This window comes from Cataglyphis hispanica, chromosome 15 (genome assembly GCF_021464435.1).
Source record: "Cataglyphis hispanica isolate Lineage 1 chromosome 15, ULB_Chis1_1.0, whole genome shotgun sequence".
NCBI lineage: Eukaryota > Metazoa > Arthropoda > Insecta > Hymenoptera > Formicidae > Cataglyphis > Cataglyphis hispanica.
Genome location: NC_065968.1, coordinates 6,339,537 through 6,354,854, shown reverse-complemented (window position 1 = coordinate 6,354,854; position 15,318 = coordinate 6,339,537). Strand labels below are relative to the sequence as shown.

General features: G+C 35.9%; 1 protein-coding gene across 1 annotated transcript in view; it reads left to right on the top strand.

Moving 5' to 3' along the window:
• Window positions 1-11,642, top strand: part of LOC126855039 (nuclear receptor subfamily 4 group A member 2) — a 58,962-nt gene extending 47,320 nt beyond the window's left edge. The window contains exons 3-8 of the mRNA XM_050602350.1: window positions 2,840-3,078; window positions 3,273-3,764; window positions 4,164-4,494; window positions 4,731-5,039; window positions 5,670-5,904; window positions 6,548-11,642. Of these exons, the coding sequence (XP_050458307.1) occupies window positions 2,840-3,078; window positions 3,273-3,764; window positions 4,164-4,494; window positions 4,731-5,039; window positions 5,670-5,904; window positions 6,548-6,804 (1,863 nt within the window). The 3' untranslated portion in view covers window positions 6,805-11,642. The remainder of the gene's footprint in view (window positions 1-2,839; window positions 3,079-3,272; window positions 3,765-4,163; window positions 4,495-4,730; window positions 5,040-5,669; window positions 5,905-6,547) is intronic.
• The last annotated feature ends 3,676 nt before the right edge of the window (window positions 11,643-15,318 follow it).

Here is a 15,318-nt window from a genome sequence, read left to right as displayed (position 1 = left end):
CTAAATGTTAAAGATTCAAACATTGAGAAAGATAAGAAAAATGGAGATAGAGTAATGGAGAGCAAAATTAAACGACATTCTTAACTGTCGTGCGCAACACGAGTTTTATATAGTAGTTGTATCAAATTGGTTAAGCCTTCGTGCTTGCATGTCGACGTGACGCAACATATAAGTTGTAATTTTACGTAATAATATTCATCCGTGTAAACGCTCATATCTCTCATCTCATCTCAATTCTCATAAATAGTGCCGAGAAGGTCTTATGAGAAATATGGATATGCAATATTTCAAAACAAGAAAGTAAATTCACGTGCGAGCAAACAGCGTATATCAATAATTTAGAGTTGATTAAAAAAATGGACTTTTATTATTGTGACTTATCATTTTTCTATTTAATCCACACAAAATTATATATTTGTAGCGTTAAATAATTCAAAGTTATTTAATACTTAATATTTTATAAAGTAATAATTAATAAAATCGATTTTGATTTGGGGAAATAATTCTATAAATTGTTTTAAAGTTGATATTAAATCATAAGATTTATCGATCTTTTTTTCTGAAATCTCTTTGACTTCTTCAGTATTTTGCATAACGGCACGCCATTTTTCTCTCTTTGATCATTCTTTATCGTACCATTCGCTCTTATCGAAGCAAAGCAGCCGGCGCTACATATCAAGCGACAATCGCACGGTATATTAATATTACGAGATATTGCCATCCACCGTCTTTCCCATGAACTCGCCTTTGCGCGACCAGCTTGAAAATATCGCGTCACGATCCGACGGTTAATCTAATTCTTATCGACTCTTGGGCTCTAGGGATTCCACGATGATTCTGCATCGGTATAACAAGATTCTCTTATTTTTGTGATCGCCATCTGCGCTAATCACACATAATCTGCATTCCACATATCTGGACGCTGTCCCATTTATTTCCTACTTTTTTCTTTTTTCTCCATTTCTTCCTGCCCGCTTCGTTTCGATTTCTTGCTTCCTTCTTCATGCTGGATGATATGACTAATTAATGATTAAGAAGGGGATGCACCGCGGAATTAGCGGGCCAGCGCCAACATTGTCTCGATGATTTAACGGGAAGTAATAAAGAGGGTGGAGGAGAAGGGGCACTTTTAGGACGCCGTTTAGCAGGACATTTATTCACGGTCTGGAAAGATGAGGCTTCGATCGCCGGTTCTCGGGGGAGCGATGAGCGAAATGTCAGCCCGAAGCGGAACCGGCACTTGCAAATTGAATATCCACCCTCCTCGATCATCCCCCTCCTTCTTCTCGTGATGTTATCCTTCGGTCTACTCTCTCTCTCTCTCTCTCTCTCTCTCTCTCTCTCTCTCTCTCTCTCTCTCTCCCTGCCACAATATTTTTGCTTTTCTTTCTCGGATTTTAATATACAGATATTTCTTCAGAACTCAAATTTATTAATGATGATGTGGATTTCTTTCAAGAAAGTTTTCGAAAAAGATGACTATTATCATTTCAATGGAGGATATAATATTGCATCATTTGTGAAAATGTGTAAACATTATAAAAGTAATATTTTTTTTTTATTGAATATATTCTCTTTTTCCTCAGAATTAATTTGCAAAAATTATAGACAGACATTTTACATTAAACTGTTTGTTTCATGATTACATTTATATTCTTATCGCAATTGATTGAAGGCACATTAGTTTTATAAAATTTAATGAACTTGTTTCACAAGCGGAAAGGAAAGTATTATTGCGCGATCACGCAAATCGCTCCGAGCAGATCAAGAAGTAATAAATCTTCATCGTTAATTTTGAAAGTTAGGTGAGCAGTTTACCGTTTGGATATTTACGGCCGATTGAGTAATTCTCTTATTACGATATCTTGTAACATGTATAATTTCTTGTCGAATTACAAGATGTATCAACGTCGTTTATTATCGTTCCATTGCCGCGGGAATATTTAACCAGGCTGCTATAGTGTTTTACCGTCTATCGACTATCGACTATCAATGATTGAGTCAGGAGAGGGGAGGGGAGGGGGAGGAGAGAGAGAGAGAAAGAGAGAGAAAGAAAGAAAGAGGCTCTAAGTCTCTATCGAACCCTAGCTTATAGACAACACGCGATACGAGTTTGGCTTGTCCAATCCTCTCTCGAACATCCTCACTGCGCACCTCGATTGTACATCGATGTCTCGCCATCGTGGCTCGCAATTGTGCTCGAGCAATATTTCTGCCTTGTGCAGTTGGGTGCTTCGATTTGCCGTTCGCACGGCTTTCCGGAGGCCGTGATAATTTTGTCGAAGAAAAAAAAAAAAAAAAACATCGGCGTTTAAAATTGATAATCGATTTTCGCTTATTCGGTATGTAATTAGAAAACAAAAGATTCGCAAAATTTATATCGATATGGTGTTCAAATTGGCTCACGTCATTTGTACCACGCAGGTATTTTTTTTTTATTTATATTCCTTTCATTTCTTCTTTTGTTATTTATTTTGTCTCGGTTTCCTATATATTTAATATTTTGTGATATTTATCACGCTCTTTGTCAAATTTTTGTGTAATGTAAATTTTTATTAACAAATTGTTAAAGATATTTTATCACATTATGTGAAAGTATGTTTTTATTATATTTGTACGTGTGTAAAACTTGTTCATAATAATTATATTTATCTGACTTGATTAATTTTATAAATTCTTATTACGCGACTACATTTGCTTTCTCTTTTTCTAATATATATAAAATTACTTTTGTGCTACCTTATATTTTCAAGTTTTACATAATATTTCATTTATCATATACATTTTGTTACTATGCTCTAATGTTATTTATAAATACGGTCGCGATTTTTCATTACAGAGCTCCTTCGGAAGCAGTTTCGTGGAATTGCTAAGTGGTCCTTATTCAGACCCTGCGGATGCCGGGAGCTTGCCCGAGGAGCTGGATCCCTTTCCAGAGTTGCAGCTTGGAAATCCGCAAGGTGTATCTTCGGTCGATGAGTCTGCTCAGTCTCACCAAAGTATACACCATCAACAGTCATCGCAATCACCACCACCACCGCCCCCTCTCCCCGAGGACATTCAGACCGATTCTCTTAGGTATATATGCAGTTTTTTTTTCTTTCAATTTTTTAACATTGATAATCTTAATTTTTATAAGAGTTCTTTTCAAGTAATATGACAAAAAACTATTTGTATTATCAATATAATGTTATCGAAATAATTTGAATAAATTTTTGAATTTTATATATGATATGGGATTTATAAAATGCACTATATATTTTTGATTGCAGTCCTACACCCTTGCCGAGCTTCCAGGAGACCTACACAGTGCAGCGATATAGACAGGAACTCCAGGGCCTTGGTATCAAGATGGATGATGAATGTTACGATACTCCAGTATATCCTTGCACCACCACTCACTATCCAACCGAATTTCCGGCTACAGTATCCTATCATGAGCACCAACAACAACCGCAACAGCATCCTCATCATCATCCGCCGCATCATCAACAACAACAGGCTCCGCATCATCATCAAAGTTACTTTCCTACGGAATCGGCGCCCACTCCGACAACGGCAGTCGTTCCGCCCTCGAATCATCGACAGGATCCATCCTATAATGTGGCTGTCACCGTGCCTATGGTTTATGGGGCACCGTCAGCCATCGTCGCCACTCCCGTAGCTCCTACTGATCTCTGTCCTAATGTCGATACTAACGTTGTGATGGGCACCACTAGGTCACGAAGGGCGTCGCTGCCTACTCAGAGATCAGAGTCGGCAAGGTAAGATTTACGAAATCATTATGATAAATAACATCACGTCTCATTGTTCCTCGTTTAAATTTAAATGGCATTCTAATATGAAAGAAACGAGAAATTTTTTCTCATGTTTTTTTGTTTAAATTTATTATTGTTATGGTTCAATCACACAATTTTAATTGTTGGATTAATTTTATTTAAAGAATATAAAAGCGATAAAAAATTTTATATTATTTAGTATTTCTAATTAAATTTTAAAATTAAAAAAAAAATATATTTTTTAATTTATACATATATATATATATATGTCAAATTCTTTTCCATTTTCACGAGGACACGAGACGTGATAGTTTTAAGAGAATCCCTGTTCCGACTAGCGACGGATTATAGATCAATGCGCCTGATCCTGTGTCGTGTTAACAGTAGTGGGAGCATAGAGTCCCCGAAGCCGCGCGGCAGCGGTGGCACCACGAGCTCCACCGTCAGTTCGCCGTCGCCCGGAAGCGGTACCAGTGGAGAACGCGCACCCTCGAGCCCGAGTCAGCTCTGCGCTGTATGCGGCGATACCGCGGCCTGTCAACATTATGGCGTGCGCACTTGCGAAGGTTGCAAGGGCTTCTTCAAAAGGACCGTGCAAAAAGGCTCCAAGTACGTGTGCTTGGCCGAGAAAGCTTGCCCGGTGGACAAGCGTCGACGAAATCGCTGCCAGTTCTGCCGGTTTCAGAAGTGCCTGATGGTCGGCATGGTCAAGGAGGTAAGCAATGACGATTGTGTGGTACAAAATAATTTTTGTAAAACAATTTTTCTCAAATTTATCAAGTTTCGAAATTCTAAAGTATGATAAAATAATAAATTCTCGCGATAATTAATTGTTTCAATGAATTTTGCCAAAGTTGCTTCCAAAATTTAAAGCTTGCTTTGAAAGATAGCAAAAACTGTAACACGAACGTGAAATAAAATTGATAACTCATTATATTATTTATTGCACAGGTTGTTAGAACAGATTCTTTGAAAGGTCGTCGAGGCAGATTGCCTTCAAAGCCCAAGTCACCGCAGGAATCTCCACCGAGTCCGCCAGTTTCCTTGATTACAGCTCTGGTTCGTGCCCATTTGGATACAACGCCGGACAAGGCGAGTCTCGATTACTCGCAATACCGACAACCGAGACCGGGCGACCCCCCGATGACCGAAGCCGAGAAGATTCAACAATTCTACAATCTGTTGACTACCTCAATCGACGTCATCCGAAACTTTGCCGACAAAATCCCCGGATTCACGGATCTAGTACGGGAAGATCAGGTGAGCACTTATAATGATAATTCGATGATGAATAAGATACAATTAAGGAGACATGAAAACTTTAGTTAGAGAATTTAAAAATTAAGAGGTAGTTCCTCAAAAAAAAAAAAAAAAAAAAAAAAAAAAAATCAAGAAAACCTTCCAATTATAGCATTTTTACACTGAATTCGCGATTTTTCATTTAGTTTAATCACTCATTCTTCCGTCTCTTTTGTCATCGAGATATACGCTCTCGTAGTATATATCAAGTCTGTCAGGTATCGATTTTCGGACGATATCCATTGGGAACTTACGGTTATAGAAATCGATAGCTCATACATTTTCTAAAAGGTCAGTCTTGACGAGCTTTTGACGAGTGACTGCCTAGTAAACTGCTCGCGAAAAGACAGTAGATGTTAATTTGTTAATATATCGTCAAAACTAGCGAGATTTTGCTGCTCATTGTCAGATTGTATCTAAATCAAACTATGAATTTGATTGTTATTCCTTTATAAATGTAATTTGATAATGTACATGAAATAAAACAGTTTATCTTAATTAATCTGACGGTGATTTTGATCAATTTAAAAGTTTACATTTTACTGACAATATCATCGTATACTAATAATTTTGCGATTAATCTGATTTCAGGAATTGCTCTTCCAATCAGCCAGCTTGGAATTGTTCGTGCTCAGGTTGGCGTACCGCACGAATCCGGACGATACTAAGCTGGTGTTCTGCAACGGCGTCGTCCTGGCGCTGGAACAGTGTCAGCGTAGTTTTGGCGATTGGCTGCACAGCATTCTCGACTTCTGCAAAGCCCTTCACTTCTTAGAGGTCGACATTAGCGCCTTCGCCTGCCTGTGCGCTCTCACCCTCATTACTGGTCAGTACTCGTATATAATTTGTTTGATGCTTTCACACTCTTTATTGTATTATTAATTAAACAATCAAAAAAAATTACTACATTTATAATGACATAATAATCATTGTTATTATAAATATTAATTGCATAGTGATCGCTGTAGTTGTCAATTTGCAATTTTAATAATAGTCACTTTAACGGCACTTTCAATCTCCCTTCACTCTATTTCCCCGCACCTGTATTCTGATTATACCGACTTGTCTACGGGATAAATAATTAATTCGTCGAATCAATTAATTATTGATGTTCCGACGAAAGGAACGACGATGCTCCGCGTTTTGCACGCGATCTATTGGCAACCGGACATGCAGGTGTGTGGTTTACAGGCGCGTTCACTCGCAGTTTCTATGTTTAGATAGCTACGTATTGAAAGTTGCGTGACTGATATTACTATACTTTAATTGATCAGTATTTCTTAATCTCATGAATGTTAATAATACTACAATTAAATCTTAAATTGTATCATAAGATCAATATTAAGAAATTTTTTGTAAAATATTAGAATGTTGTTTTTATTATTCAGAGATTGTCACCTAATTTTTAATATCATGTAAATTTCAATCGATAATGATGTCTCACTCAAATTTTGTTTGTAAAATTTCAGAGAGATATGGATTAAAGGAGCCACAGCGCATGGAACAGTTACAGATGAAGATTGTCTCGTCTTTACGTGATCACGTGACTTACAACGCCGAGGCGCAGAGGAAGTCGCAGTACCTGTCTTATTTACTAGGCAAACTACCGGAGCTGAGGAGTCTCTCGGTCCAGGGCCTCCAGCGAATCTTCTACCTGAAACTGGAGGATCTGGTGCCGGCGCCTCCTCTGATCGAGACGATGTTTGTCGGTAGTCTGCCCTTTTAAACTGAGCTGGGCATAGTCTATGGCTCGCCAGCACATAGAACAATTACTTTCTCAGACCCATGCGGTTGCGTTATCTTCGTTCTAATTGCATCCTTCTTAGTTCGTATTTACTACACGTAGCTTTATTCTCTTCTTGCGTGTAATTTCTCGCGAGTACATTGCAGTCCTCGACGAAGCCTTGACATCTTGTTGTATTTCATGAAGAGACTCGTGAAGGGCTCGTCGGGCAGGAAGAGCAAAGAGAGACCAATTACTGGTCGTACGAGCGAGCGCGAAAATTATCCGCGCGGATTCAACGTGCGTGAATGATAATCTTAAGGAAAAGTTCTACGCGTGTATGTGCGAGTGAATGTGTACATGCGTGAATAAGCAATTGTGTGTATCATGTGCAAATGCGAATGTACAGAATACAGGACGCAGGTCTCTGCATGCGCGACGAGTGGCGGGCCTCGAAGACGTCGCCGTTACTACTAGTAGTAGTAAGCTACTATTGCTATTGCCGACGAGTAAGTTTAGCGCAAGCGGAAAGCGGGCGTGAGGCGAGTTGCGAGGTGGTTTCGCTATTATCCCTCTTCTAGCTATAGCAGATTTCGCGCGGACTCGAATGCGGATGGAAAGAGGGATTCCTCTCTCTCTCTCTCTGAGACGGGAAGATTTCCCGCGCGAAGAACGCAAATTTTTCTCACTTTTCTATCTAGTTTGTACGAGACTCTCCTTGCCCCGCCTCGTCTCGTTCCCGTGGCTAATATGCGCGCCACCCGTCACTTCTCCAACATCTCGGTAATATTTTCGGCAATACCTTGCCCGTCGCTGGAAAACGCATCGGCGATTCGCAACATATCAGAGCAATGGCGAGGAGAGTGAATAACGCTCTCCCGTCTTGACAGTAGACGTAGGACATGACTGTCGGTTACGCCCTCAACGGCCGGACGATGTCGAGTGCAGATGCATTGAGACAAATTGATTCAAAATACGTGTAAAGAATTGATGCAATTCTACGTCGAATTAAATATATATATATATATATTTTTTTATTATTTCTTTTCTGTTTGTTTATATCATGTAGTCATATCTGTCCTAATAATATGCGCTTTGAATTCTCCAGTCAAATTGATGGATGAAGCGCGAGAGAAGAATATCGAATAAAAAATTAAATAATGGAAACTGGAATGTAAGAATAAACAGTGAGATTCATGTATTTAACAGCGGATTGCAATATATGTCTCTTGGATATCTAAGATAATGGAAAATAAACTTAGAAGCAACGTACTATTATTTTATGAGTTTAAGGAAAATCGTAGAGGGAAGTTGTAAACTATTTTACTAAATAGATTTTCAATTGTAGTATTTTTATAGATACTTTTTACATGTTTTATATACAATTTTTTTTAAGAGGAGATTATTACACGAAAATTCGTCAATATTTACTAGGTATTTTTACAAGCATTTGACAATTAGATCTATCCTGGTAATTTAAAATTCCATAACTTTGCTATATTTCTTGATTCGTAAACTTTTTTTTCTCCTAATGCACTCACAATCAAACACTCGGCATCGTCAGTGCCATTGGGGCGTTGTCTAAGGCGCGTGATCGATATCGATCGGTTCTTTACCACTACTCTTGCGTTTATGTGATTTTAGAGAGCTAAGGCGAACAACCACGGGCCCACCTCGTTCCTTTAACATAGAGACAGAGAGAAAAAAAAAGAAAGAAATGAGAAAAAGAGAGTGGTGAGACTAAGAGAGGAAAAAATGCAGTACGACGGCGGGCCCGGCTTAAAGTTACCTATTACGTTATGACATTTACTTTTAATCAAACTAACGTAGAGTGTCCTATTTATATACATATAACGCGCCGCTACTACTACTTAACTACTACTTTACTATACCGTTATACTTATTATTACTCATTAATAGCGTTATTACTCTATGACGTTACTACCACTACTACCACTGTTACCAGCGTTACCTTTACTACCACTTTGTGTTACCATTGTCTCGCTATAGTAAGCTTCACCATCGCCCTCGTCGTCGTCGTCGTCGTCTTAAAACGTCCTTCAACGCACCAGTGCCCTTCGATTGACACGACAGACGAAAGAGAATGCTAAACAGGCATCCTCGCCTCCAGGATTACCGCAGTCGGCACGCATCTCTATTTTTGATGTATCTTTGTATTTTATCCACATTCAAGTACACAGTAAGATAAAGTAAGATTGCAGATCAGGAATAACTTTGCACGTAGCGAAAAAAGATTTGATTATTATTTTTACTATTGAGATAAATATGAAAATTTTAATATAAGAATCTTAAATATATATATATATATATATCACAAAAAATTCCCCTTTTTTAAGATACGTTATTTTATTTAAAAAATTATATTATAGAAATTAATAATTTTTTTCTTTCTCTTTCTTTTTCTCTTTCTTTGCTCTCTCTCTCTCTCTCTCTCTCTCTCTCTCTCTCTCTCTTTGTCTTTTGCTTTTTGTCGTTTTAATGTTTATAATCCTAATTTTATTTTATTTAAACAGATATATTGAGATTTTTCTTTTAGTTTTCGAGATAATATTTACAAAAGTAATACGGTTCAGATTAAATTTTTATAATTACTGCAATTAATTATCTTCATATATTTTATTATATGATTCTGAAATCTATTTTTGTTCAGGCGCAGTTACTCCGACTAATGTAATCTTACGATAACCACAACGCATCGCAAGCGATCCGAGCTACGTAAACACGACAAATCAGACATTGTTTTCACACCGTGATCCATACAAACACATACAAGCAAACATAAACACATACAAAAACAAAGACACATTTACACAGAAACCACATTAATTACCTGTACGTGCACATTAGATATGATAATTACGTGTGTATATGTAAATCTAAAATCGTATGTATCCGCAAATGCTCGACGTCTCGCAGGCAAAATCGATATCTCGATTTGGTCTTTTTATTAATTCTCTATGATTGTAAATCCTTGAATTAACGTCTTCTATATTTTGTTTAGCAAACGGAATAAGTCAAATATCCGCCTATATTTGCGTCGCTAGAAATGGAAATCAGCTTCATTTTATCTTTATTCATAACTGTTCCGATTTGCCCCTAAATTTTTGCAATATTTCGGAAACATTTGTCAATACTAATTAAAAATCTCTATTGCAATCGCGCGCGAAAAGAGCTTAGGTTCATTTTATATAAAGATGAATTTAATGCTATACTGACCAACACCACATTAAATATTAGCGATATAATGTCTTAATGAAAAATTAATCAATTCTGTTAATACTTCTATTACCCTTTCTACAAAGAAATCTATCAATTCGGTTTCTAGCGCGCAAAATTTGGTTTTGTTGTAAAAATATTAGACCACCAATGAACAACATGATTAGTAAAAAAATTGTCACCGAGAACATTTCTTTGTGTACCAAATGACTTGTTAATAGTACGTCCACGTTTGCGGATAAATACGTGTGCAAGTGTTCAAAAGACAAAATGCCCGGTAAGAATGCAAGGTAAACAGGATCCGAGGGTGCAACCCGGCTCGAGCAACCCTTGCGATCGAAATTAGGATAACATGAGCCAGAGAGTCGATATCGTTTCCTTATTCGAGGATCATACGAATGGATACAAATTTCGGAAGCGTTTGAAGGAAACTGATTCGCCCTGCAAAATTGATAGCAATAAGATAGGAAAATTCTTGTTTAAAATATGCCAAATGCCATTGCTGCCAATGTCCTGTCAGAATATTTTGTAACGTGAGAAATAAGATCGTTATGAATTGAAAAATTTTAGAAATATAAAAATCTCGCCTTTAGAATTTCTAAAAACAAACATTTTTTGGCAAAAAGTCCTTTAACATAGTTATGAGAAATTATAACAAATATTTCTAAGCATATAGGAACAATATTATTAGTCGTTGAGCTTGAAATATTTACAAAATGTCTTTTCGGTAAATATAAATGTTTTCATCCGTCCATTACGAAAATAAGTATTTAATAATGGACTAGATGTGCATAGCCAGAAAAAAATATTCCAGGATATAAAAATGACTAAAAAATAAATAATTTGATGTTAATGATAAAATAATAAAATAGACATTGGCATCGATTTACACGGCAATATAATAAAAAAACAAAAATTTTCATGTGTAAGAAATGTTTCGTGCAATTGCGAATCTTCGAGGACAAGCGCTTTGCCTTACTTTCTCCTCATATCAGTCCTCATATTTTGATGAGATCCTCGAATATAGGGATTGACTTTTTGTCCGCGCGAATAAAGTGTCAAGTCCAGAAAAGATTTCGGGAGAGAAATTATCAGTCGCGAAGAGATCAGGATTTCGCAAAAGACTCGACTAGAACGCGAAAGAAACGCAAATAGAGTTCCAGTTTCTGTAAAGCAGAAAAGAGAGATTCGAAACGACGTATATATTTTTTTGTTCCTATATGTATCTTTTTTTAATGAGAGTCTACGCGAAGATGAAAGCGCAATACTGATGCCTTCCGCTTCTGAAAATCATGAAAAATCATCCCTGGACCCAGCACTGCGGCGAATTATTTTTTAAGAGAAATTGTCATAAGGAGAACAGGCGAGAGAGAAGGAAATGCGAAAGGAAGGTGAAAAAGAGAAGGACAAAATCGGATCGTTTGGATGTGAACAATAAAGTCGTCCTCACAACCAAACGAACGAAATCGTCCCAACGTTTGTTGTCTAAATCGATTATCTGTCATTACTGTAACGAAATAACAGTCAATTTTCCGCTAGGTGTAAATCTATCCCCTTCTCCCCGTTTCATCGATGTATGCAATAAATGTTCGATTAACAAATTATTTTCAAATTCTCTTCGAAATTTTGTTAATAAACTATTTCGATCGACGTCGCAACACTGAGTTTATCTATATCTGTTGCTGATTCGTAAAACGGCGGATGTTCATGTACAGGGTGTTCCACCGTGGAAACAATACGGAACTTGTCGCACAGTTCTTCGTCAAAATGATGGAAAGGTAATTACGATGTTTGAAAGAAAACACGTTACACATATAATGCACTACATGAATTTCTAAGATTTATTAAATTTTTAATAAATAAATAAATACTTAAATAAATTTCAGATTAGTTTCTCATAACGCGCTTTCTTTATGCATCAGTTATTAAACTTTCTCTATATCATTTTGAAGAAGAACTAATTATTTTAAAATGTAATTTAAAATTTTTTCTCGAAATTGTGTATAAAGCAATTTTTTGATCTATGCATTGTAGAAACTCTTCTCACTTTTATAAGCACACTATTAAGAGAAACAAATGTCCCTTATAAAAATAAAAATTTTAAAAAATTAAAATTAATTGTAATTTACTATATAAATTATATAGTAAATAAATTATAATTAAACCGGTCGAAACATAAACATAATTAATTTTTTTTGTAAATGAACTTGCAAATACAATTTTCTCGCTACATATTTTTCATTATCTGTAAATTTGATCATCGTAAAAACTTTCAACTTGAACATCTATTAAATGTTATAGTCTTTAAATTAATAAGTATCTTGTTTCGATGTAAACAAGACAAATTTATTTGAGTGAAATTAATTAAATGGCTTTTAAAATTATATTTTTTACTTCTTGATTAATTTTTCACTGCTTCACTCTATTGTACGAATGTCCGCACTCATACATATACCATACATCACGTATACACATACATGCTCGGCCAAAAAATCGCGTTTATAAATGTATGACAAATGTACTTTGACACGCGCTTAATTTCTCTCTCTCTCTCTCTCTCTATATATATATATATATATATATATATATATATATATATGCACCATGAAGAATGAGCGTTGTACCGAAAATAAATCGACTAAATTAATATACACATAGCCAAAGAGACAATGTGAATAGCAGCCAACAAACGTCCACATAAATGTTGTAAGAAGATTCAAACTAAAAAAAAAGCATTATGATCTTTTGATAGATAGTCGATCTTTCTTCCCCCTCTCCCTTTTTATATGCTATATATTATGCAAATGATTGAATGCATTAATCATAAATTAATGAAAAGAAAACGAAACGGGGAAAGTCGATGGAAGCGACGAAAATATCGACGGTCGTACGAATTGAGAAGTGGTAATAATTGCATCGCAAGTATCATATGATCTCGCCGTGCGATTACACGATCGATGCATAGAGAGATAAAGATAGAGAGAAAAAGGAGAGAAAGTATGCGACACTCTTGCGGCTTGCAATGTAAATAAACATGAGAGAAGAGTACTTGGTGCCAATCTTCTCATCCATACGACTGTCGATCGTCGGTGCGACGTAGCGAAATACTGTCACTGTGTAATACCGTATTCGAATATTAATACGCACACACACACACACACACACACACACACACACATACACGTGCGCGCACATTCATAACACCTTCTTTCCGGCCTGATTCGTTTTTAATTCTGTGCCGAGTCAGTTTCCTCTCGCTTGAAGTAATATATATATATATATATATATATATATATATATATATATATATATATGTATATATATAATATATATAAATATATAAATATACAGAGAGATATATAAATAAATGAATATATATATATATATACATAAATAAATATATATATACATATAAAAAAAAATATATATATAAATATATATACTTTCGATATAAATGACAAAGGGAGGCAATTCAAAGGCAAGATGTGAGAACAAAAAAAATTATAACAATTATATTTTATAAATAAAAAATTGACATGTGATATAGATGGTAAGGCACGCGAGAATGCGTTGCGTTGCATTATGAAAGCAAATGTATTCTGTATATCGTTTCATTAAATCTACTAAAACGAAGGATTGGCTAGTTTTTCGCGCCCTTTCTACCAAATCCTCTCACTCTCCCACCGTTTATGTTTCTTCCCCTGCTTGTCTATTACAATTCGCAATGCATTCGACATCTTTTAGTTCAAGGACAGCTTTTTACGTTAATCCACTCTACCAACTATGAAGGACAGTTGTGCACACCTGGTCGTAGCTCTAATACGTCATACTGGTTTTAGAAATTTACATATGCGAACAATCGAGATCCAGACGTTGATGCTGTTTTAATTGTAATAAGGTTTCTTTATACAAGATCTTATCGGTAATAAATTGATGTGGATAATTATAAAAGATAACATTGATTGTTGACTATATATTTGGAATATAGTGTGATAGATGTAATATCAACGTTATTAGTAATCCTAAAATTCTTGTAAATATGTGAAAATTTTCAATGTTCTTGAAAATAATTTTGAGTTATTAATTAATTTATATTAAATTATATACATGCATTATTGGTTAAAAAATATTTTTTTTAAATTTAATTTTTATACATATTTGAAGAAGAATATTCGAATAAAAGATTAACTATATGTTTATTTATTCTCAGTTTTAATGTTAAATTCGCTGAAAATGAACTAAGTCTAATGTAAATAAAAGAAAGATTGTGCAATCTTATATATTTATATTGCACTATATTTGCAATCTTGTAATAAACATACCTGTAATCTGTAATGTGTCTGTATTAGAAGAAACACACTCGTATATACATTTTCACCTGTAAAGAAATCATGATCGTTATATCATATACTGACATATATATGTAAAAATAAATCTAAGATATATGCCACATATATTTTCCTACAGTATTTTTTACAAGACATAACGGACATTATAATAATCTGTTTAATAAAATTGATCCGTGTACGTGCAGTAGATTGGTCTGTGGCAGGTAAAAGATAATGATCTGACATTTTAACTTTCGAAATAGATGTATATCAGATATATTTTGGCTAGTGTTACGTACTTGACTGTAATGTAAATTTCTAGAAAATTCCTTAATGATTTAAATTTGAACGATTAAAATGTATCTCTGCATACGTAAGAAATATTTATGGCGAGCAATGATATGGAACGCTCGTAAATTGTTCGTATTCGCGAAAATGATATTTGAGCGAAAGATGATATTCCTCGAAAGATGAGATTGCAACTTACCTCGAGCATCTCAAATCAAAAGACCCACCAACGTAACGGTTTAACGCGCACGGATATTTAACCAATGCGGCTGCTGGCAAGCAGTGCCAGGTGACGCGCGCATCAGTTGGCGCATGCGGAGTTGCATGACGATAGGCACGCTCCGAGAAAGTAGTTCCAGCTCGCGAAAACACAATACGATCGTGAAGGAAAAATGCGACGGTAGTTTCGCCTCCCGGAATCGTCATCGCGTCGATTTCGCATTGCTGTTTGCAACGGGCTGCGTTCTCACCCAGTGTAATCGCGATTCGTACGTAGATTCGGGCACGTGAATATCAAAGAGGTGCGGATATCACTGCGCCGCACGTTTTGTGCAAAGGAAGCGAATGCTTGGAGTGAGAGAGAGTGAGAGAGGGCGATTAATCGCGCCGCGGATTTCAAGGAAGAGAAGGAGAAGGAGAAGATAGACCGCCAGCACAGGAAGTG